This window comes from Semicossyphus pulcher, unplaced genomic scaffold (assembly GCF_022749685.1).
Source record: "Semicossyphus pulcher isolate SPU_LCO1_2020_fin unplaced genomic scaffold, fSemPul1.0.p SCAF_6, whole genome shotgun sequence".
NCBI classification, from domain to species: domain Eukaryota; kingdom Metazoa; phylum Chordata; class Actinopteri; order Labriformes; family Labridae; genus Semicossyphus; species Semicossyphus pulcher.
The window spans coordinates 22,086,614-22,110,024 of record NW_027211737.1 but is presented as its reverse complement, the minus strand read 5'-3'; the positions used below and the strand labels follow the sequence as shown (position 1 = coordinate 22,110,024).

Here is a 23,411-nt window from a genome sequence, read left to right as displayed (position 1 = left end):
AGACGTAGTTTGGACCTGAGATATATTCTCACTTTGACCACTCTCTATTGACAAGCTCTCAGGAGCTTAATTTTCAAATAGGGTTGATCCACAGAAGAGGTCTGCGTCATATCTGCGTTAACTCGTAACAAAAAAACAAATATTTAAGGGTAAAAATTAAACATGAGAGCTTTCGAAACAAAAACTTTCAGTGTCTTCCACAAAAAGCTGCGGATGCACAGGATCAGCCTGTCGGCAAAAATGAAAAATCAGCAGCTTGTGCAATGAAAGGGTTATATCCGCATTCAAGCTAAGAGACATACTCTAACATACACAGACACAAATCCTGTTGAGCTGAGCCGAGCAGAGATACCCTACCAGCCCTCCAAGGCACAATTAGGATTTCACGGGGGGAAGAAATCTACATTCCTGCACACATGAAAAAAGTCCTTTCTCCCTCCCCACAACAATATCAACTTTTTACTCAAGGAAAAACCTGAAGCACCACTCGATAGGATTTGGACAAAGAAATAAAAAACAAAGCCAGGAAAAATCTAAATTTAAGCTGCAGTTGTTAAAGAAAAAATATTATGGTTGAGGAAAATCCAGTCCTAAGCCTCCCAGTTCCAATCAATTTCTCCTATTCTCTGTGATAGGAAGAGAAGCAACCACTCGTACTTTGTTTGAAGTGCTCGTCTGTGTGGAGCTGCGCCGCGTTCAACAACAGCCGCAGTGTACCATTTTAACACCTGTCACACATTCAGCCCAAGTATGAGAGGTCAAGTACCTGCCAGTGTGAATAAGGGACGGGATGGAGCCAAACACTACATGTGCTTTCATGCAACGGCGCGTTTGCAGAAACACATCACAGTTAGATCATTATGGTACAGCACATAAGAGAGTGACTTAGTGGCAATTATTGTGTGCTAGTAGGTTGTTAACTGCATATACTGTTACAATAGTATTAATGTATTAAATCTAGTTTGCAGCACATATAAACTATACTTGTATGTTATGCAAACTTAGCTGTGCATAGGTAATTCTCTCTTTACCTTTAAGGGTTACCTATGATAATAATAATAATAATAATAATAATGCACAAGTGAACTAAAACTCTCTCTTCATTGGTTTGATGTCTGTCTTTCTAAAACAGTCTCAGATGGAAAGCAGTTAATTAACTAAATCATAGGGACATACCTGCAGCGTAAGTGCAGGTCTGAAATGACCAGATGATTAATCAATTATTCGATCAATACCAGATGAATTAATATAATAAGCGAGCAAACCAATATTATCAGTGTTACAGCTTTATAATACATCCACCACCATTCGTTATCTTGTGTAATAACATCTGAATAATTTAAGGTGTTGGACAAAGGAATTCATCAACCGACCAATAAGTTGAAAGTTGAAGATACAATCTCGAAGATTTCAGTTTTTGTGCTCTTGAGCGCCTCCCGCAGGCGATAATCGGTAATTACAAGAGCACTCTTCTCAATTTATTGTCTACGGCTGGCTCCCTTTGTCATGGTTCAAACTCCTGATTTTCCTAGCTTTCCTTTTTAGACTGTTTGCCTTCATCTGAGCGCCAAATTTTTTTCTTTTTCTTTGGATTTTCACTTATTTTTGAAGTTGTATCTGTAGTCATCGATCTTTTCTTTGTTTGTTCAGCCATAGTAGATTACTGTCACAACAATTGCAGAGACCGGAAAAGCAGCAGCTTAGCTCCGCCTACCCTCTCTGGCAGACCAACCACTGGTGGGTGATGGAAAACGCGTCACTAACTGGGCGTCGCTTGTGATTTTTTCCGTGAAAGTCACCACAGACGCCCAGTCCATTATAATACTTATACTGCAAATGCAAAGGCTTTCATCAGTGGGCCATAGGCTCAATCACCACTGTGTTACCTCATTCTGTGATAGATAGTGACTTAACATTTATTTACATGAAAACGCTCGAGATTATTACTTTTAATTTAGAGTTGCAGCCCTTTAAAAATATGAGCAATCTATTAAATATGACTGTTCATAGCCCGAGTATCAAGTCATTTTGCAATATAACTATAACTGTCTATAGCCTCTACAGTTCCTGATTCATCTCATGGAGATTAAACGAGTGGAAGCTTTTTAAAGCCACATAATACGACCATAGTGGACAAACTAAGATGCCTCCTCTCACAATGCAAAAATATTTCAGCCATGATCGAGCCAAAGATTGTTAAGAAGTGAGAAACCTGCTATAAACAGCTAGGTGGCGAGGAATTCTGAGAGAAAAACCAAAGCAAAGCACTTTGAAGAAATCCTTGAACATTCTCCAAACAGAGCAGACGTTTTCATGTTATTGGTCAGTCCTGATTGCATCACCAAAGTGTTCGCTGCTTTGCCTCGTCAGAATGATCGCCGGCTTTATGATGTAGCAAACATGGCAGACCTTCAACAAACAATCTCTTCTACATTTATTGTGAAATAATTAATTTATCCAAGACATAAAACACATGAAAACGTATCTACAGATCATTTTTCCTTTTCAGGCAACTTTTTAAACTCACTCTTGTGGCACAGCCACATTTCCTTTGACCCCATCACATCTGAGTTAACTTTGACAGACATTAAGCTAAATACCACGAAGACAATAAATGGACTCAGGCTTCAGCTACAATAAGCGTCTCCATATTGAAACTAACAGTTCCTCTGATGCGATGTGGCAAAACCAATGCCCTCAAGCACATCCATAGAGCATTATGACAAATAAGGACGTTATCAGTACTTGAGTTTGACCAAGACCTTTAGCTGCCCGGCCTGTGAAGTGGTGTTTAAGGAGAAACACATTGTATCCGTCACTACTGATTCTCAGATTTGCGTCGCGTCTGAAGAAAAGGTTAAGCACATCGTCTATCTGAAAATTCCCAGATCTTCAGTCAGGCATAAAGTTGGCACCCAGATAAATCATGCCATCACTGTGCTTCAGTTTTCTCATTATCCATACCTCTCATGACATTCACAGAAAGAAACAAAGCATCCTGCCAACACCTACTCTGTGAGAGAGCTCTTTCAGTTCAGCTCAAAAGCTGAGAGCTCCAAACCTCCACACCACAGTGTGGGCAGTGCTGGCAACGCCGCGTGCCTAAGAACACTGACTGAGTGCAACAGTTGGACTAATAACCGCACAAAAAATAAATAAAATGGACGCGCAGCGGGGACAGACACAGCTGAGAAGCAGGTTGACTTCTGCCCACCTCTCTGTTATTCAAGAGCGGAAAGATGTCCACAATGCCTCTCAGGTCTTAGTGCCATGAGGGGCGGTGAGCTCGCAGCTTCAGCCACTTCAGGGTAAAGCAAATCACCTTAATATGTTAAGAAGATTAAGCTGGATAAATGTCTAGATACATTTTTTGAAAAGCCACGTAAATCTGTAGTGTTTTTATTTGGGGAGGGGCGGGATGTGAGTCAGTTGAGACGATCAACACAAACCCACCAAAATGCGACGGGATTGGCTAGAGAAAATTGGGCTTATTTGAGATTTTGCATTTTAAGCTTCTTGAATCTAAGACCATCCCACCTCTTTCTTATTATTTTTAACACCAACCTTTGGGACAACAAAACTATGGATAAAAAACACTGGTCACATGTGCTGCTGCTCTATCGGCTTACACTCAGGAGTCTTAGACAAAGAAGGAGAAGAAGAGAAAGAGTTCAAGGTCTCTAAAGTGAAGTACTTGAAGTGCTTTAAGGATATCTTTGTGCATTTCTCAGGCAAGTCAAATCATTAATTGAAACAAGTATCTTCAAATAAATACCAAATGGATGGCTGACTATCTTAAGAATTAGCAATCTGAGGGTGTCCGCCTGTCAGCTCGCTGTGCTAGAAATCGAGTGTGAAAACGAACGGGAGAAATGGAACAAATAATGTAAAGGGATTAACAAATCATTTGCATAACATTTTCTCTGCTTCCAAACTACAGGATCAGGAATATGACAAGGAAGGCAGTTTTATCATCCGCTGTTCCTAGATCAATCAACGCATCAATGGACCTGATTGCTGCTTCCATTAGCAACAGCCTTTTCACGTCAAAAGCAAAATGAATCACTGGAAATGTATCTTCAAAAACAGCCAGACGACGAAACAAAACAAGTTTGCAGCAGCAGGAATCATCTGATGAAAAACATTCTTCAAAGTAAAACTTGAATAGAGTGCATCTTTGCAAAGATACTTTCCTCTCGCTGTGCCAAACGTGTATTAACCTGTTTTTTCGTAACACTCTGTCTCTCCATCCAGAGTTAAGACAATAAGACCACTGGGGAGATGAAGGGGATGGCATTATGGAGAGTTAAGCATTGTGAGCAGCCCTGAAGCTGTTCCTAAAGAAGGTGAATCAGAGGATTGGGACACAACTGGAACTAAACCCTGTGCCGGACCACAAATGAGAAGCACAAAACATCACGGGCAAAATGCCACTAAGCCAAGCATCTGGGTCTTAAGTAAACTTCACGTGATCACTTTTAACTTTGAGATTACTTAGGAGAGAAAAGAGGCTGTCAAAGAAGAAAAAAGTCCGTTTGAAACATAAGCATCGCAGTAATCCTGTCCGACAACTAAGAAACTAAGTGAAAGTTTACATTTCAATTTCTCTCCATAACTTCCTCACAAAGGAGGGAGCTCGAAGGAAAAGCACGTTTAGAGACGGGAGCCAGGTGAAATCTACAAATCCTGCAGGTAAGAAGACAAAACGAAAACCTTACCGAGCAGTTTGATATATTTTTTAGGGTGATATTTTTGGGCTCAGACGTCTCCCTGCTGGACTGATCGCGTTAATAAAACCTACAAGTTTCTTCCTGTGCCAAAGTGCGACAGAGTCGACTGCAGATCTGACAATGAATCCCCGGTAAATGTTAGGTTTCTGTGCCTCATATAAATAGAAATTTAATCTTGTATGTTTGTCTAAGTATCCACATCCAGCGGATGCACTTCCCATGCAGATTATGAGTCTCTGTTTAAACAGATCTTGCCGTCAATGTATATGAACTGACAAGATGGAGTTTCTGTGTGAATACTGAATAATAATGAGGAGGCTCAGGTTCAGGTAGTGTTTTTATTAAAGAAATGCTGCTGCTCTAAGTCTGAGCGGCTGCCTCTGTGCAGAATCATTCGCAGATTTGGATCTAATTACTAAGTCTTATAATTAATACGTGTGGTTTCACATGGGAAATTTGCACTCGATTCTAACATGAGGAAATTCCCTTTATTACAACAGCAGATGGTTACTTTGGCTGTTTGCTATTTGAAAAGGTTGACCCTCCATTTATTGACTCAAATGTCCTCATCTTACGGCTTTACGTGTTGAGCCACCACCTCCCTTCTTTGAGCTGATTATTTTTCTTCCATACCTCTGCTTTCATAGAAGCCTGACCATTGTCGTCTGTAAGAGCATCCCAGAGCTTCCTTAATCTGCTCTTATCCCTCCATTGATAATACAATACATTTTTAAGGTTATTGAAATCATATTTTACTCACAGCAGCAGAGTCAAAGTATTTCTACCTACGCTAAGTTGAAGGGATATTGCAAATGCAGGGTAAAAAAACGGTCACGTCAGAAAAACAGACGGACAGCGTGCAAGTGAATGCAGCGATGAGTCGAAGGTAGAAAAAAGGTGAGATAGGAATTAAAAAATATAAAATATCTGGTATGAGATATGAGTGTAATCTTGCTCATGTCTGATATGTACAAATCCTTTTGCTCTTAGTCCTGCCAGCTGAGGTCAAACCTGAACCCTTGCAGCTGACAGCCACTTGCCCCTGCAGTGGCCCACATGCCTCAAACATGCTTCAGACATGCTTCACGAGGTGCAAATTATTCTTCCTCCGTACGGAAAGGTGGCTTAGGCGGTTTATTGCCTCTCCTCATTCCTCTGAATATGCATAATCAATCCAGTGCTCCCGGTAGCAGCAGGTTGTAATTCTTCCCTCTCCAGAAGCTCGCACGAATCATATATGTTGTATAGTAATGGGCAATGACTGAATGGAGCGGGACACGGGTCAGCTTAACAGGGTGTTATAATGACAAAGGGGAACATTAGCTAAGGAAATAAACTCCCTGAATCTCGGCCAAACACGCCGATTTTAATCCAGCAGAGCCAAAAACACCCACCTGATGACTCGGAATATGCAATTAGATGGATATTACAGAACATGCTTCACTTGTTGACCCCCCCTGTCATACGGAGGCTCAAGAAAGTGCCTTGACTCTTTATCTAAATATACATCCGTGACTCTACTTCGACTGAAGACCATCGCCTACTGACTATAAAATCCCTATCTCTGCGCTCTCCCATCCCCAACATGAAGACCTATCAGGAATCCTGCATGGGTGGACATGTAGGCTTTCCTAGGAATGACAGGGTCTGCTAAAGAGGAACCCCACCCTCGCTTTCTCCAGCATGCCAACACAGAGGAGAGTGGGCAGCGCTGAGACGGCAGCCTGCCGTGGGCACTGCCAGGCTTAAAGCTGCCCTGTCGTCATCAGAGGCTTGCAGAAAAGAACGCTGAGATTCACCAAAAAAAGAGAGGAGGGGGATCGTTGCATTTAAATCCTCTCTCAACGCCCCCACATGTTTTAGCAAAGCATAAAAATCATTCACAGAGAGAGAGAAAGCGAAAGAGAAAAAGATAGAGGGAAATAGAGAGGAAACAGCTATTAGCAGCAGTAAGCAAGCTCAAGAGATCATAGTGAGGCAGCTCTAATCGCAGTAATGGTTTAAACCCTCATTCCATCCACCAGATGCAAGAAATGTCTACCCAAAAACAAGGCTTTGAAATCCCCCATGTCTAAGAATGTGCCCTGTGGCTACGGTCCTTACCGAAAAAAAAAAAGAAAAACAACAACTCCAAAACTGTCTCCACTTTTGGAACAACTATGAGGTAAAGATAGCTCCTGTGGCCTGTGTTGTTTACACCGACTACAGCGAGGAAAAATGACTACAGCGAGGAGAAACGAGCGTGCTTGTACCAAAATAACGATTGTTTTTAAAAATATGTAGCGTGCATTTATGTCAGTGCTCTTAGCTGAGAAATCAAATATGTGAGAGCCACCCGACCTATAATTAGTTAGTTAATCAGTTGTCAATGAAGGGGCTGTCTTAGGTGTTAGGTGTTGTCTTAATGTAAGGGAAATTTAGGACATTAACAGTGATATATATATATATATATATAAATATATATATATATATATATATATGTATATGTAACAAATGTAATGCAAAGTTTCAGTGTTTAATTACAGGAAATACAAAAATAACAGTTTTCAGGCTGCTACAAATTACATTAAGAGCTCAATGAAACCTAACGACAGTTTAAGAAGGTAGAAAGTCACTTAAGCATCCTTGATTCGTGCCAAAAGCTCACCTGGATGAGCTGCCATGTAACAAGATAAATATAGAGCTTTTAATCCTTTCTAGTTCAAAGGTCTTTGGTTATTTTTGGAGTCTTAATTTTCAATATTCTTTTATTCTTTTCTTCAGGCAAAGCTTTATTTGAGGGGTTTCTGTCCTTCAGCCAAGTTTGCTGGTTTTCTAAAGAGCCAACGTGGAAACGGACGGTGCTCCTCCTGCATGTGAAAATACGTCTAAGAGCATATTAGGGTTTACTGTAGATATCAATGTACTTGAAATGATTTTAAAGGTGGTTGTCGACTTTTAAGGATTATTTTCAGCAGTCCATTCTTAATCTGTATCTAAATTAATCAATAAATAATTATAAGTAATGCTGCAGCAGTCTTACGTTAAAAGGAGCTTTTGCACAGATATCAGGATTGAACCAACCTTCCTGACCTCTGAGATCCAGTTTGTAATGACTCAGGAATATTATTTTAACAGTTGGTTTCTAACTTAAGATATTTGTCTTGTGAATCTAACAGAAGTTGATTCCAATTACAACTTTCCTCCTCGCGTCTACAAGAGTTTTCAAAGACACTTTATACAGCAAAGCCTCAGTGCAGATCAAACACAAGATCAGGTTTGGAGAACCAGGAAGCATGATGTGACAGCTGTCATATCATGGCTCTCATGTTGCAGTCAGTTACAAAGGTGAACGATACCTTAGTTTCGCTCTCAGAGGTCAAATACTAATTGGGATCATAATTATCTGGCTTTGTCAGGAGTCATTCATACAGTCAGCAGTATATGTCCAGATTATAAGACATTATAGGTAGACACTTTTATTGTTAGAATTTCCCTGTGTCTTCTGTTTATCATTGTTTTATATTTTTATTACACTGAAATTATTGAATACTTCTGGTTCTTACTAAGAAAATGCATCAGGGTCAGAGACAGCAGGTTGTTTAAGGCCTTGATAACGAGGTTTCTGTGCTTCATAAGTTTGAAAAATAAAAGCTGCAGGTTTCTTCTTAACTACTTATAGTGATCATTTGTAGCTCTGCTTGGGTATGACCCAGTTAATTTCTGTTTCAGAAGCCTTACTTTTAAATGTAACTCTTATCAGACTTATATGTATTTGGTCTTTCTGCTGTTTTAATGCGTCTGTAATCTCGACGGCATTGGAAATGAGGGAAACCCTTTCAAGAAGGTTTGAAATGAGATAAAATATAGTGCATTCCCCTTGGAAAAGTAGCATTACATGATCTTAGTGTACATTGTAAAATCAGGATACAGTATTTTAATACCTTGAACAGGTCATGAAGCAGATAAGTTTCATTTTATACTGTTAAAATATTCAGAGAAATAAGCAGAGAAATGTTTGTCTTTAACAACTAAAATAGTGACCTTCAGTGATCTGCACTTTAAACTAAAACTAAAATAATTTCTAAACATTTATGTCCATGAAAGAATATGGTCAAGATAGTTTGAATGCAATCCCTATGAACACTTTGTACTAACGTTATTAGTAACACAAACTGTGACTAACTGTCATGTCCCATTAGCCGATACATATCCCACCTGCTTCAAACTGTAGATGCTTGTGAGGTAATTATGATTTCTAAAAATGCTTCATGAACACACATGCCAGGCTTTACTCACACATGAATTCAAGTGTTGAATCTCTGCTCTGAAGTTTGAACACTGAAATCTGCAGTTGATGTGGCCCTTTGCTTTTGTTTTTGCTCATGAGCACCTATTTAGAGGCGGGTTTATGGGCCTACTGCCCATTGCGCTCCATTACAATTACTCAGCAGGCACGCATCCCGTCCCAGTAATGAAGTGGGTGTTACAGTGGGTGGATTTGAGCATGAGCGGCCACTATTCTGTATTCCTACTACTGGGTACACAGGGCTGAGTGGCAGAGAATAGCTGCAGCTCTGGCAGCATGGCACGGGGACAGAAAGCGTGGTGGACCAGCAGAACAACCACAGAACCACAGGCGACGCTCGGATCCTTCAATAGTGCGCGTTTACTTATGTGTCAGGAGAAATGGAGAATTACATTTCAAAGCCCAGTAAATAAAGTTTGTATTGATTTAATCCAACATGTAATCTGTTTTGCTGTCTGACACTGATTCTGGCCATAAAAGAGAATCATGTAAGACAGCATTACAGATAATACGGCCATAGATCAAATGGAGTTTGGTCAAGAGAAGGGCAATAGATCATGTTCAGGCTAGACTGCTTAGCTCTGGAATTCATAAACTACCTCCTAAATCGAGGTGGCTTTCAATTTAAGTTTTCAATTTACAGATATAGGATTTGGTGTGCGTCTGATGTGATTTCATTGTCAACTTCAGCGGGGGTTCTGTGGATCGGGAACTGGAGCTCTCTCAATTTGTCGCTCAGTAATAAAACCACACTGAACATGATTCACATTTATAAATAAAAATTCATATATAAATAAATGAATAGCACACAGAATATCTGAATGACTCTGTGATAGTTTCATAACTGACAATGGCAAGAGGAAGTATTTTTAGAGGAACATACTGCATGTCATTAAAGACAAATGTCATGTGCAGTCTGTTTTTATATCCTGCACTGCCTTAAAAATAGATTTTAAATCACATTTAACAAAAGAATTGTATAAATCTGTCTAAAATATAACACAACAATGAAAACAATATTTTTGCAGCATTGCTCTGAGCCTAATCCCCTGGATAAGTGAATTACAGTAAGTGATCTAGTATAGTTTTAAATTCATTGTTTGAGTTTTTAACATGAATAAGTAATGTTTGTTAAACATATCTTAGCAATAAATAATACAGGTTAATACTCTGGTCCTCTAAAGCATACGCAGCTTTGTTTGCTAACTGCTGAATCTCTATGAAAAGCTCTAAAGACACCGAAGTGAGTGTGGAGATCTAGTTTGAAACAGAGATTAGAGCATTTATCAGTCAAACTCTGACAGTAAGGTCCATTTTACAATTTATGACATTCAGAATAGTGTAAACTGTAGATAGGACATTACCTCGGAGAACATAAGTGTTCATTTAAGGGCCTACAAGCATGATGTGCTAGCACCACCCTATGGGGACAAAGGTTATGACATCAGCAGTGTCAATCAGTAAAGGTAATGTAAGTTATCAAAGGTGGCAAAGAGGTTCGAAACTTGACAGCCTGATGCATAAAATATTACTGAAACAATATTGTATGTTTATACCTTTCCAAAATGTTGGGAACTCTTTGTTTCTTATGACAATAACTCAAGTCGCCTGCTCTGTTGAGGGAAGATGCAGCTTGTCTTATCTCTTACTGCACTCTAGTGGTAAAAACAAGCATCTGCATGTTTGTCAGATAGACTGCACGAACAATTTTCACATAATATAATATCAAAAATGTCCCATGACACACCTACAAATCATAATTTGGACTTATTTGTCCGAGGTTAGTGGAATACGCTTCTATTTTAAAAAAGGAAATGAGGATTTCCAAACATAAGTAGACTAAAATCTGCAGTATGTTGCTTAAAAAGGTAAAAGTATTTGTGCTCTATGAGAGCTCTGCCAATTGTTTTTTTTTTTTAATAAGCGGGGATCATTTACTTTTTTAATTATGGAATTATAAAAACTGTACATGTATGTAAATACAGGACTTGAGTACTATTTGATTAATCTGACGCCCCTAAGACACCCAAAAAATAAAACATAAGCACACTGACAGATTAAGTCGAACAAAAGCCAAATAATTGCCAAGAACTCTGATTATTGCTAAATATTTTTCTGTCATTTTTCAAGCAAAAATGTCAAATACTTGCTGGTTCCAACTTCTTTAATGTAAGGTTTTTGCTGTTTTTGTTTGAAATTTATGATAGTAAAAGAATAGTATTTTTGTTTTGGGCTGTTGGTTGGACAAAAGAAAGGCATCATGTCATCATCAGGTCTGTGATTATCATTTTTCATTATGTTTTTGATTTTCATTTGATAATTTATAGACCAAAATGAAAGAAATCATTAGTTACAGCCCTAGTGAGGCATCACACAAACACTACCTTGTCTGCAACAGGGAAGTAAATCTGCGGAGCTTTCCAAACTGTGGTGACCTTCTTTCTGAGATCCTCTTGAACTATGAGGTTTTGCTTGACATCCAGTCCTGGATAGATCACCTCTAGTCCACCACTTCATTGAGGAGAGATAAAAGAGGAAACACACTCTTCACAATTTGAAGTACATTCTGCATTTAGGGCGAGAAGTGAAGAGGCTACGAAAATACACAAAGTCAACTTATTTAAAAAGGTTCTGATACTGCCAGGAGCAAAAAGAGCTTCAGTACATCATTGAGCGAGCAGATGAAGCTCCAGTTCAGATCCGTCTGTCTCCTGCATGTTCATTTACTCTATGATCACTGTGAGCTGAGAGGCATTATGGGATACTTACTGACAGAAAGAAGAATCCAGAGAGCTCAGGGTTTCTGCTGTTGCTTGCACATGATGAAACCCCAAAACAAAAGCACATAACACCAGGAACGGTGCCAGTGCAGCCTGCAGAACAGCAGTGTTCAGTTAGTCAAGGAATCATTATTTTCAACAGACAAAAAAGTGTTATTCGGGAAATGGTTTATTTCTAAATCTGTTACATTCACATAGTGTTTTGCCAAGCAATACAGTCTCCCTGAAACACAGCCGGTTACGTTCCAATAGTCAAGGTCAAAGGAGGCTTGTCCATACTGACAGCTTAAGAGGAATGTGACAGTGTTTCACCTTGTCATTTATGAAGAATGACAGTTCAGTAGCAGCTTAAGTAACATGTCATTTATCTGTCAAGCAGGGCAGCTTATGGACAGTAAAGAAAAACTGCGCGTACCAGTGGTGGAAAAGTAATTGTACCTTTAGTGCTTCTTACATAAAGCTGTGAGCCTGAAACTAAAAATTATTTGTAAAATTAATTGATTAATTGGTTGTTCTAAATTGTTCCCTGAGCTTAAGATACATGATATTTTGAATTTTAACACATTAACAACTTAATGATACAATATTACAACACACACTTTTTCTGAGAAATCAGACAATTTGACACTACATATTAACTAAAAATGCCTTTGTATCGGTATGAATTCTTCTGCAAAAAACACGCTACACCTGCTGTGGAGTCTTGGCCAATCAGGGCTTATTTTGGCACATACCACGCCCACACCTATGGAACTAGTCTGACACACCAGCACCACTACACTGCTCATAAGAATAATACGGGTTTACGTAAAGTAATTGTTCTTTCTCGTTATGGAGCAGTGAGTGTCACTGTTTGAGTATATTATGTAAATGGTTGTCATGCGCACAAATTCGGCTTCAACCGAAGGGGAGCACGTGGGACGTTATACAAAAAAAAAAAATGTATTACGTGCTGCTAATTCGGTATTTGGCTTCATCCGGCAGACATAGACAAAATACGTTTAAATTACTGACACCAAACTTTTTTATAGTTTTAGTAAAAATGACTCAAGCCATGTTTAGACATTTTAAAAGTACTGTCATTAGCAGTTAAATTCTCACATTAGCTAATAGTAAGCATCAACTTGTTTTAGCTTGTTTATATTAAGGCGCTGTATCAGACCCGAAGTGTCGACGTCTATCATGTCCGTCGACACTGAGAGCAGCTATTAAATGTCGCTTCTTACAAACTGCAGTCTTTGAATGTATCAACATCCATTTGTGTTAAACATTACCATCTCTTAGTCAGAAGTTGTCCACTGCAGTTTAGCACTGCAAGCTTTTTCTTCTTCCGTTTCAGGTCGCTGTTGTTGCTGCTGCTGCCGCCGCTGCGCAGTGCACGAGCCTGTCAGGCTGCAAAAGTTTCACATGACAGATGACTCAAGTGGTTTAAAATAAAGACTGGCTGAACAGCCACCCGTGCACATGTTGCTCCTTTTTTTATTTAGTAAATATTATTTACACATTTTCAAGAACACATGCTACAGAAATTCAGATTTACAGCTCCCAAACAATAAAAACAGCTCTTGAGAACAAAAATACCTGATGACTAAGGAAAGTGTCATCTTGGCTTTAAACACTGAGAAAACATTCAAGTTTTTTTTCTTTTCATTTATTGTATTTTTTCATTTAATTTTCAACCATTTCTCAACAAGGCCTCTTAAACTATGCAGTAGTGATTGTGCAGCATATATAATATATTCCTGGTGCTGCTAAAGCTCCCTTTGGTTTGTGCTTCTCTGCAGCGGTGATATTAGCACCCAAAAAGGAAAAGGGCCCCAGTGACAACTTCTTCGTAATTTATGATCTAATCTTTTTTTTTTTTTTTTTTTTTTTTTTTACCTGATGTTGTCTACAAGTCTAATAATGTTGCTATACCGTCTAATGCAATTTTAAATAGAACCTGGTGCTACAAAGCAGTGCAAGTTTGTAGTTTCAAAGTCAGACATGTCAGTATGCATAGTACAAAAACAGTATCTATGTTAAACTATGCAGTAGCTCGTATCAACTGCTATGCCAAGTTTCAATTAAAAGTCATCACACAATTTCTATTTACATGTTTTAGTTGCAATCTCACTTCCGATCGTCACTCTGTCTCGGCTCTTTTTTTTAATGCAAACTCCAAAATTGCAGCAAGTTGAAATAGTGAAACAAATTTTAAATCCCTGCATTCATTTCATGGTTAATGTCACAAATGGTTTGTCGTTAAGTTAGGCTAGTATGGCCTTGATGTTCTTGAGTCTTTGATTAGATTTGTCTTTATGATGACATAAACCGTACGCAGTGTCAAACTAACGCACACCCTCCCGAATCAATCATTGATTGCTTTACATCCAACTTATGGATTATGTACATTTACAAATACAGACACAATCTAGAGAGCACCATGGTAACTGAACATATAGCCAACAGACTAGTAACCACAGTAACACTACTTTACATTCGACACCATACACTACACTGTACATTAAGGCATGAGGTGTTGTTGATGCAAAACGTCAGCAGAAGATTCACTGAGAAATGCAATGCACTGAGGAATGAAATGCATGTCTATGAAATGTATTAATAACAGTACCAAGGCAAATCATAACTATATATAGACCCCCTGCTGTTACATTAAACTGTATTATGTTTCAATTTTGGACAGAATTATTTATGGTCTAATGGTCTTATAAATTTGAGAATTAGGACAATACTTCCCTCTGCCTTTTGTCTGACCATGTGTGCCAAAGGATTTGATCAATAAAAGTGTTCAAAATGACATTATTTATATTTATTTAGCTAAAGCCAAAAGTTAAAGTAATTGAGAACAATTTAGAGCTACTGCTTAGAGCACCAGCACCACCACTGATCTATACCCTACAATTTAAATGACCATGAGTCAACTCAATCTATTTTGTTCATGCAGTGTGGTTGTTGGGTCAGGAGTTAATACAAGGAAGAAATTGGTTTAGTCACTGAATTCCTTCAAACCACCTTAAGGTCTTTGTTGGGCTTTAAATATCAGTCAAAAAATGTGAATGTATAACCATCATCATCATTTGCAGGATTTCTAAACATATGCTGCAAAAGCAAATGCTGCAATCAGAATATACCTTTTTGATAACAATGACGTGTTTAATGGCGGCATCATTAGTCTTTATAATGTCATTTATATGACGTGTGTCTACTTTATTTTGCACTGTAATCCTATTTTACTATAAGTCAACAGTGAGTTTGAACTGTCGATAATGCGCATGGATACTACATTATATAATGGATGTAACTTGAGGTCAGCACAATGAGTATTTTCAACAACAGTTTGTAGCTGCACAGTAACTAAATGCAAGTCGGATAAGTCAAGTCTATAATCAGTTTATGTATTACTTAGTAATACTGTATGATTCTGCTCACTGCCTGCAGTGCACAATATTAGGTAACAGCACAAGAGAGTGATGCAAGTTACTTGCAGTTCATCTGATATATTGTACAATTTACAACACTACCCATCTCTCCGAGCACCGTGCTTACACATCCACCTTACAATCAAGTACAACAGTAGATGACGATCTTAAATATACTGTGAAGTGTGCAAAACAAATCACGAAAAATGATTTGATCAAACCTCCTCACTATATTTCTGAAACCTTTTAAACACCACCATGTATACTCTTAAGTTGCTTCATTTACATTTGAGGCAGCGCGTCATGACACCATACTGTCTTTAGTGACGTCAACCGGGATGCTGCTACAGGAGGTTCATGTGTCTCTGTGAAGAAGAGTCCAGAAGTGTTCGAGATGTAAAGAAGAGCATTGATGACTTCTTGCATGTTCAAGTCATAACAGCCAACTGCTGACAGCCAGGGGGGCATCCTCTCATCAACTCAGATAAATCTCTGAGGGCCAAATCTCCACCAGTGACTGATACTTCAAACACACCTTTAGAGAGGGATGGTGATGTGCATGTGTTCAGTTTAGCTCTAGAAATGCTTCTATTGATCATACTCACATTGTAGCCATTTGTCTCTTACATCCCCCTCTAGGGTGGGAAGCTCAAATAACGTTATAATAATTTGACTGCTTTATTCCAGGTGGTAAGTGGTATAAACATATAGAATATGATTTTCTTTTTTAATTATTGCTCCCTGAATGATCCACATATGAAAAGTCAGTGGATAAGAGAGTAGTGGATAAGGACAGTGAAAATCAAGAGGGACATTTGGCCATATTTCAAGTTAAACAACATATTTGCTAACTCATTATCTACAATCAGACAACAGAGTTGCTTGCATTCAAGCACTTCCTGGCTAACAATTCTCTCAGCTAGGAATTTATGCCCTAATATTGCACTTTCAAATAACGATGTTAGCATTCAGCCACTCCCTAGCTTATGGTTGTATTAGCTTGGAAGTATCTGAACGCTAACATTAGCTGTCTTAAAGAGGACATCTAATGTTAGCTGTCAGTCGCTACCAAGCGAAGAGTAATATTAGCTAAAAAGTACCTGAATGCTAACTTTAGCTGTCCTCAGACAGATAGCTATTGTCTGTAGGCCTGTGCCTGGCTAACAGTAATACTAGCTAGGAAGTAGATGAATGCTAACTGTAGTTGTCCTCAGAGGGATAGCTATTGTCTGTCGGCCTCTTTCTGGCTATTACTAGCTAGGAAGCAGATGAATGCTAACTTTAGCTGACCTCAGCTGTCCCCTTCTTCTACCATCCTTTGTGGAGATGAATAAAACAGTAAATTGGATGTTTAATTGTTTGAGGAACAAAATACGACTCAGCAGCCTTTGGCACGTTGCTACTACTGTTTTCCAATAAACCACCACCACTTTTTAAGCGCTTGTTTTCACACAAATGGGGGCATGTTCATTCTGGGTACAGGAAAGTGACATTTGGCTGCTCTCATCTGTTGTCTGTCAGCCACTCCCTAGCTAAAAATATAATGAGCTGGGAAGTGGCTGAATGCAAAGCTTATCTGTCCTGTGGAGGTTAGCTAATGTTAGTTGTTAGCCACTCCCTAGTTAATGGTAATATCAACTAGAAAGGGGCTGAATAACAATAGCCTCCTCAGGAGAACAGCTAATGATAGCTGTCTTCCTAATTAGATTTCCTTTGGGATTTCCATTATAAATTGTCTTTTAATTAGCTGATCAATCAGGAAGCTTTTATAAGACAATGATTTGTCAGATTCTATTCACTTATACAATTTCCACCCGGGAACACAGCAGTAAAGTACACCATAGTATAGTATAGCAGTATAGTAATTATAGCAGCATTTTAGCTTCCCACCCTGAGAGTGATGTGAAGAAAATGGCCGGTGTAAGTATGTTCAATTCGGTCTGAGATGCATGCATTGCTGTACATGTTGACAGTGATCAAGCTGATGGGCCCATTCAAATTTGTAAAACTATTAGGGTAAAACATGTGTGCTTACAAGCCTCATCAAGCAACACATCGGAAAGAAGAATGAACTGGTTTGTTTTTTTGCTGGCGTTTCACTGAAATTTAAGATTTTTCCCCTCATGTGGGCTCTCTTGTGTCCCAGGACACTGAATGCATTCATGTAAACTTAAGCCCTTTTGTGACAAGCGGCCACAAATCACCCAATCGCACTACGTAAATGCTGAGTGTGTCCAGACCCATATCACTTTTAGCTGTGTAAGTCAAAACACAAACATTCAAACATAGAATGAACTTGCCAGAACTTTCATTAATGCGTCATAGTTAGCATGGTTAGAGTGAATGACTTCAGGAACTGAGTCCTGGCAGGCTACACTACTGTTACATCCTGTTGATAAGATCATACTGTACACATAGTTTGGTAGATTGTACAAACACTTAAGGGCGAAGTGTCATATATCTGAGACTGAGAAGTCCTGTGTTGATTTGCTGGTTGTTGCAGCTGAGAAGCAGCACTTGGTTATCAGTTCAGGTTAATTGATTATAGTTATGATCATAGGTGAGGAGTTCTGTGCCAGCAGAGTTATATTTTTAAAACTTAAAAATCAGATAGTGGAACATATAACAATCAATATGAGTTGTTATTTGCGCCAGTTACACTGTGCCATTTTTTCAGTGAGGTTTATACCACTGCCGTTTGAGTCTCATGTACACCAGGCTAAAAATCTAAGGAACAAAACACATTACTTTAACGTCCAGATTGAGGTGACCTTGCAAACCTGGAGGAGTGCCGTTTGACTGCAAAGGCAAACAAACAGGAGGAGAAACTGTGTGCCTGAATAATTGGGGCGTACCTAGCCAGCAGTGCTTGTCTTCTATTGTTTCTTTTGCAGCTCTCATCCACCCTGATGTACGTCAGAGTGGACCCAGCCTTACCACTCTGTCAGATGACAGCGGACGAGCCAGACGAAGGAGAGTTCGAGTTAGGTGAGGAAGGAAGGTTCCAGAAGAGCCACTTGCGTTTGCATTGCCGTCTCTGGTACAGGTAGTCCTCCTTGTCGCGCTCCTTTCGTGCTCTTTGGTAGTGGTCATCCTCTTTCAGGTACCACACGGGGGGCCAGCGATGTTTCTCAAAGTATTCTTGGTTCTCTGCATCAGAAGAGAAGGATTCAAGGATTTGAAAATGCTATATAGGATTTTTTTAATAGTCAGTTTTCAATAGTGCATTTCAACATGATGACCATAACAAATTGAAAACATATGAGTTGCAAAAAACAGATTTAAGTTATATTTGATATTTTCAATAAAATATATCAGCACTCACAAAGAAAGAACTGAATTCAGAAGCTAAAACAATCATTAATAATTAGGCATCACTAGACTTAAGACTTCATTTACTCTTACTCATAACAGTCCAACCTAAGAAACAGATTATAAGACCTTTTTGGAGATAAAACCAGTACAATGTAGCCTGTAAGCATGATTTTTTGGAGTCCTTGACTACAAAATAAAATAATTAATTTGCATCTGAAGCACCAATGACTAAATCTATTTCTTACCAAGGGGCAAGGGGTCCACTTAGCTTAATCGGCTTTTACAGATCAAATTTAAATCGTCCAACTTCCTTGAATCCTATTAAACATGTTTTTATCACCAAATGGCCACACAGACCTAAGTATTGCAGCACTTAATTGGTGGCTATAATGGGATTTAAATACTTATATATGAATGAGAGGACTTTAAAGGTCTCTTCCAGATCCCGTGTGTTACCTGTAGATTTGGCCTTCATGTCTCGGGGAAACTTCCTGCAGACGCTGTTGTAGTTGGTGCAGATGTGGTGAAGACACCAGCCAGTGAGTTGTTGGGCACCGTGGAACTGTCGACACACAAAGTCATTATTTGTGAACTGTTTTTGTACAAGGTTTTCTTATATTTGATTAACAACATTACAGTGGTTATTTTAGGTGACCTCAGGTTCAGATTGTCAAGTTGATATCTGCTTGGTGTCAGTTTCAGCTGTTCTTTGTCAGCTATGTTGAATAAATTTAAGTTGTTGCTCATAACAACACTTACACATTCTTACATTAGCGAGTTAGCATAAGTATGCTAATTTTAGCATGCTGGCATTAGTATTACAACTGCAAGAGTACAGCTGAAGGTGACAAAAGTCTAATTAAGATTTACAAAGTAGCTGAATATGTACATGGCCGTGTAGACCTCTGGTGGCCCCAGACACAGGGTTACACTTTAAGGCAGAGCCTCAAACAAGTAAAGATCCCTTCCATTACAATTTATATTTCATTTTTCTGCTTTAGTGATACATATTACGAAAGTAATAAGCAATTTATCCAATGGCCACAAAAGGAACAAGTGGCACTGATGGTCTTTCCTCATTTTGTGATCAAGTCTTGCATACAACACTGATGAAGTAAAAATACAGCTGAACCAGAAGCACATCTGAGTCTGAAGGTTAGTTCATCTAAAGTTGTGAGCCTGACCCCAAAGATGCTTGCTTTTCATTTTGCAAAAAAGCTAACACTCTGATTATCTGTGTTTCTCTGGCCCCACCTACCAGGTGTAAAGATTATTTCAGCCTCCAGAGAAGCTCTGTCCAAGAAATGCCCTCATTAATAAAAATCCAATTTGCCAAAGCATTATATAAGAGATTAGGTGCCACCTCTATTTAGTGATGACTGACACAATACCTGGGCCATATCCAGGTACACCAACACATCTCCATCAATGTCAGCCCCCATCATCGCTGCCTCCGTCAATACTGTAACTGTGTAGAGCTCTGAAAGAGACAGAAAAGCGAGTCACTGTAGACATCACAATGACTTTGTGTAATACAATAAGGTTGTTCAGAAGGTAATGCATATACCAAATGTAATACCTGTAAGTGCAACCAGGTGGGGGAGGCAAAGACGATTGGCAAGAACAATAAGCTCCATCGCGTCCAGGTCAGGCCGAGAACAAAACCGCCCCGTGTAGAGGTATTCTAGCACAGCCCTCATACAGCTGCGAGTTGTGTTTGGAAACAGCACCTTAGAAACAGGAACATGGGACACAGTAATTACTTACTGAGGCCTTGCTGTGGTTAACATTGAATAGAAAAGCAAGAAGAACATAAATAATTGAAAATCGCACACAATTGTCGCAGCAGCAATGGACATGAAAAACCAAAAACTATTTCTCACAGCTGATCATTTTGCAGGATGTCTATAAATAGCATTAAACACTCATGTCTGATCATTTGGAATGCATCTAAATCTCAAACTACCACGTTTTTATTACAGATTACATTATCTTACAGTAGTATTTTCTGTTAAGGTATAATCAATATAACTGACCTCAAAGAACTACTGTATGTTTAGATCACAAAGGCCAGAGTAATTGCATTACAACAGATTTGCAATTCTCTAATTTAATTATACTTGCACAGGCCACATGGCTCATTGGTGCACTACTTGGGTGAGTAGCTGCATTGATCTTTGCTGCACTGGTGTGCTTTGTGCAATTATAAAGTAATTACATTTTTAATGCTGCTTTTTTTATAAATTGAATTGCAATAAGAATGCTATTGGACAATATGAACAATAGGGAATAAATGTTTTAAACAGAACGACTTTGGTCTGTACTTGTTAGTTGTTAGCAGTGGTGTCTGCTGACGTACCTCTTTGGTGCAGCTCTCCACAAAAGGCCCACCAAACATAGCTGCCATCCAGTCACAACTAGAGATGAGTAAAGGCTTGTGGGCCATGATGGTCCCATCATCTAGCTTGAATACTACATCTGCAACAAAAAGAGGTGAGACACATATAACACCTTACTTACACTTGCGTGCACTCACAGAGAAACAAACTTGGATTCAATATTTAAACTCACCAGAAAAGGTGCCTTTGGCCAAGCACTCTTTGACTCTGTTTGTGCGCCGTACATGGAAGGCTTTGGTGATTTCTTGGTTCATGAAGGCTTCATTGTTTAGTATGTTTGCCACCATCATCCGCAGGTCAAAGACCTCCAGCAGCTCAGCAATGTGTGCAATGTGCATTAGCTCCTTCTCATTCTCGTCAAGCTGGCCTGTGTACAGGTAGCGCAGAACTGCTCGGAAAGGGCCCAGCTGCATGGACTGGTCCATGTGCACCACAGTCATGGGCCTGGGGCTGTATGTTACAGGGTCATCTACCAGCTCCTCCTGAATACTAACAAAGGCCCGGCTCCAGGAGGAGAGCAGCCTGCCCCGCCTGCCCCCCTCAGAGTCTTTCAAGGTCCCGTCACTAGTGCAGGCCCTCAGGTTGGCCCTGTCTCCATCATCACTGCTTTCGCAAACGTCAAAGCTAGCAGCACGCATCAGCAGCTCTCGGCCCGAGAGAGGACCCCGAGGGGGCCTTTCAGTTTCCTCGTTTTGTGTGTCCATAATAAAAAGGTCATAAAACTTTGAAGAGGATGTCGCCAAGTATATCTTGTGTGCAAAGATTTTCTGTCGTTCCTGCAGGACCAGGATGACGTCAGCACAGTGTGGGTCCTCCAGAAGACCGACTGGATGCTCCTCCGTGGTGGTTGGGGGAGGAGGCACAGTGATAATAGGTGGAGGAGGTTTTGGTGGCAGGAAGGGCGCCTGAAGGAGAGGCCGCTGAACATTTCTGAGGTGAGATTTCCAAAACTGCAGGTGGCGGCGCGAGATGAGTGCAGCTCTGATAGCATTATCAAAGACGTCCTTGACTCCAAATTGAGCCACAACACTGGTTTCATAATATGGCACTCCCAACTCTTTGGCCACCTCCCGGCCTCTCTCTGGAGGAAGAATCTCATTGGATTTAATTGGCCTAAAAACAAGAGAATATATATTAAAAGCAATTCTGGCACAAGAAAAATGGCAATGAAAAAAAAGGATCTCTGACAGGAATTTAAAAATGTCTTGTTCTTGTAAATTAAAGTCTCTCTACCTGGCTAAAGGCCTCCGTGCCCTGTTCACTGCCTCCAGGTCTGCGTAGCGCAGGTCCAGCTGACAGCCCACCAAGATGACAGGAGCACGGGGGCAGAAGTGCTTGATCTCGGGGTACCACATGGTCTTCACATGGTAGAGAGAGTTTGGGTTGGCTATCGAGAAGCACAGCACCACCACATCGGACCTAAAAGGAATAAGCAGGACAAATTTTCTCAGCTTAGGTAACACCAGTTTGAATGATGGGAGACTAACTTTGGATTTTGCAACATCTCACCTGCCGTATGCAAATCGCCGGTCCTTATGATGGTCTCCAAAAGTATCCCAGAGGCGAAGGGACACACTGACATCATCCACCACATCTCTGGAGCGCTCTAAAACCTAATCCGAGATTACACAGTCAGGGATATTTAAGCATCAGTTTCTGCACGTCACTAATAAATCAATGTTTACAGCTAAATGTGCACATGAGCCAGATTTTTGAGTTTTTATTGTTTTATTAATTCATTTATTCATCCTCAAAAATATCTTGCTATTTGAAAACATGCAGGTAATCTTACAAAAGAAACAAGCATGCACACTCACCTCCTGGCACACTCTGTACTGGTCAATTGCCCAGACTGTGGGCACATGTGTAGCGAGTAACTGGTACTGAGTCAGTGTGGCATTGCAGGCCCGGGCGCAGATAAGGCGGGTCTTTCCTACGGCATTGTCTCCCACCACCACACACTTGATAGTTTCAACGTTTGGCCTCTCATAGTCCATATCAGAATCTGTCAGCTGGGACCTGTCAATGTAAGAAAACGCACAGAGAGCTGCATCAGCACCTCGAATCCTTATCTACTGTCCCGAACAGTACAGAAGGAGGGATCAAAATGGATATCAGACACAGTGACTACTCCTCATCTGCACTGCTCGTTCTGCCTGCAGAGCTATCAATGGAGAGTCTCGTGACTTCCCTGTGCCCATTCACAAGTTCCCTATCCTGCCCCTGATACAGAGAAAATTTAAAGAGACAAGCAAACAGAGAGGGGTGGATCCTTTTTAGGGATCAGAGAGTTTACAACAGGCCCAGGACTGCAAAATTATAGGACATTTTCATCACTTTAGTTGCACTGTAACAGTTGAAAGCAATAACCCATTTCTGGTTTGCTGCTATGGGATGATAACGGCTGATGCAATCAAGTCTAGATACTTCTCTTCAAACATCTGCAGGCCTACAATACCTTTTCCAGTTCATCACTG

The 23,411-nt window shown here is 39.8% G+C and overlaps 2 protein-coding genes across 2 annotated transcripts in view; both read right to left on the bottom strand.

Moving 5' to 3' along the window:
- Positions 1-18,136, bottom strand: part of LOC138610942 (phosphatidylethanolamine-binding protein 4) — a 59,778-nt gene extending 41,642 nt beyond the window's left edge. The window contains exons 1-3 of the mRNA XM_069683827.1: positions 13,073-18,136; positions 11,788-11,891; positions 11,403-11,529 (exon numbers count right to left, since the gene is read on the bottom strand). Coding sequence (XP_069539928.1) covers positions 11,403-11,529; positions 11,788-11,891; positions 13,073-13,075 — 234 coding nt within the window. The 5' untranslated portion in view covers positions 13,076-18,136. The remainder of the gene's footprint in view (positions 1-11,402; positions 11,530-11,787; positions 11,892-13,072) is intronic.
- A 28-nt stretch (positions 18,137-18,164) lies between these two features.
- LOC138610209 (rho-related BTB domain-containing protein 2-like) lies at positions 18,165-22,800 on the bottom strand. Its single transcript, XM_069682920.1, has 9 exons — positions 22,752-22,800; positions 22,444-22,547; positions 22,168-22,353; positions 21,107-22,047; positions 20,895-21,013; positions 20,115-20,265; positions 19,927-20,015; positions 18,992-19,097; positions 18,165-18,370 (listed from the first exon to the last, which is right to left on the bottom strand). Exons 3-9 carry the CDS (start codon positions 22,287-22,289, stop codon positions 18,165-18,167), a joined length of 1,734 nt encoding a protein of 577 aa, XP_069539021.1. The 5' UTR covers positions 22,290-22,353; positions 22,444-22,547; positions 22,752-22,800.
- Between the last annotated feature and the right edge of the window lie 611 nt (positions 22,801-23,411).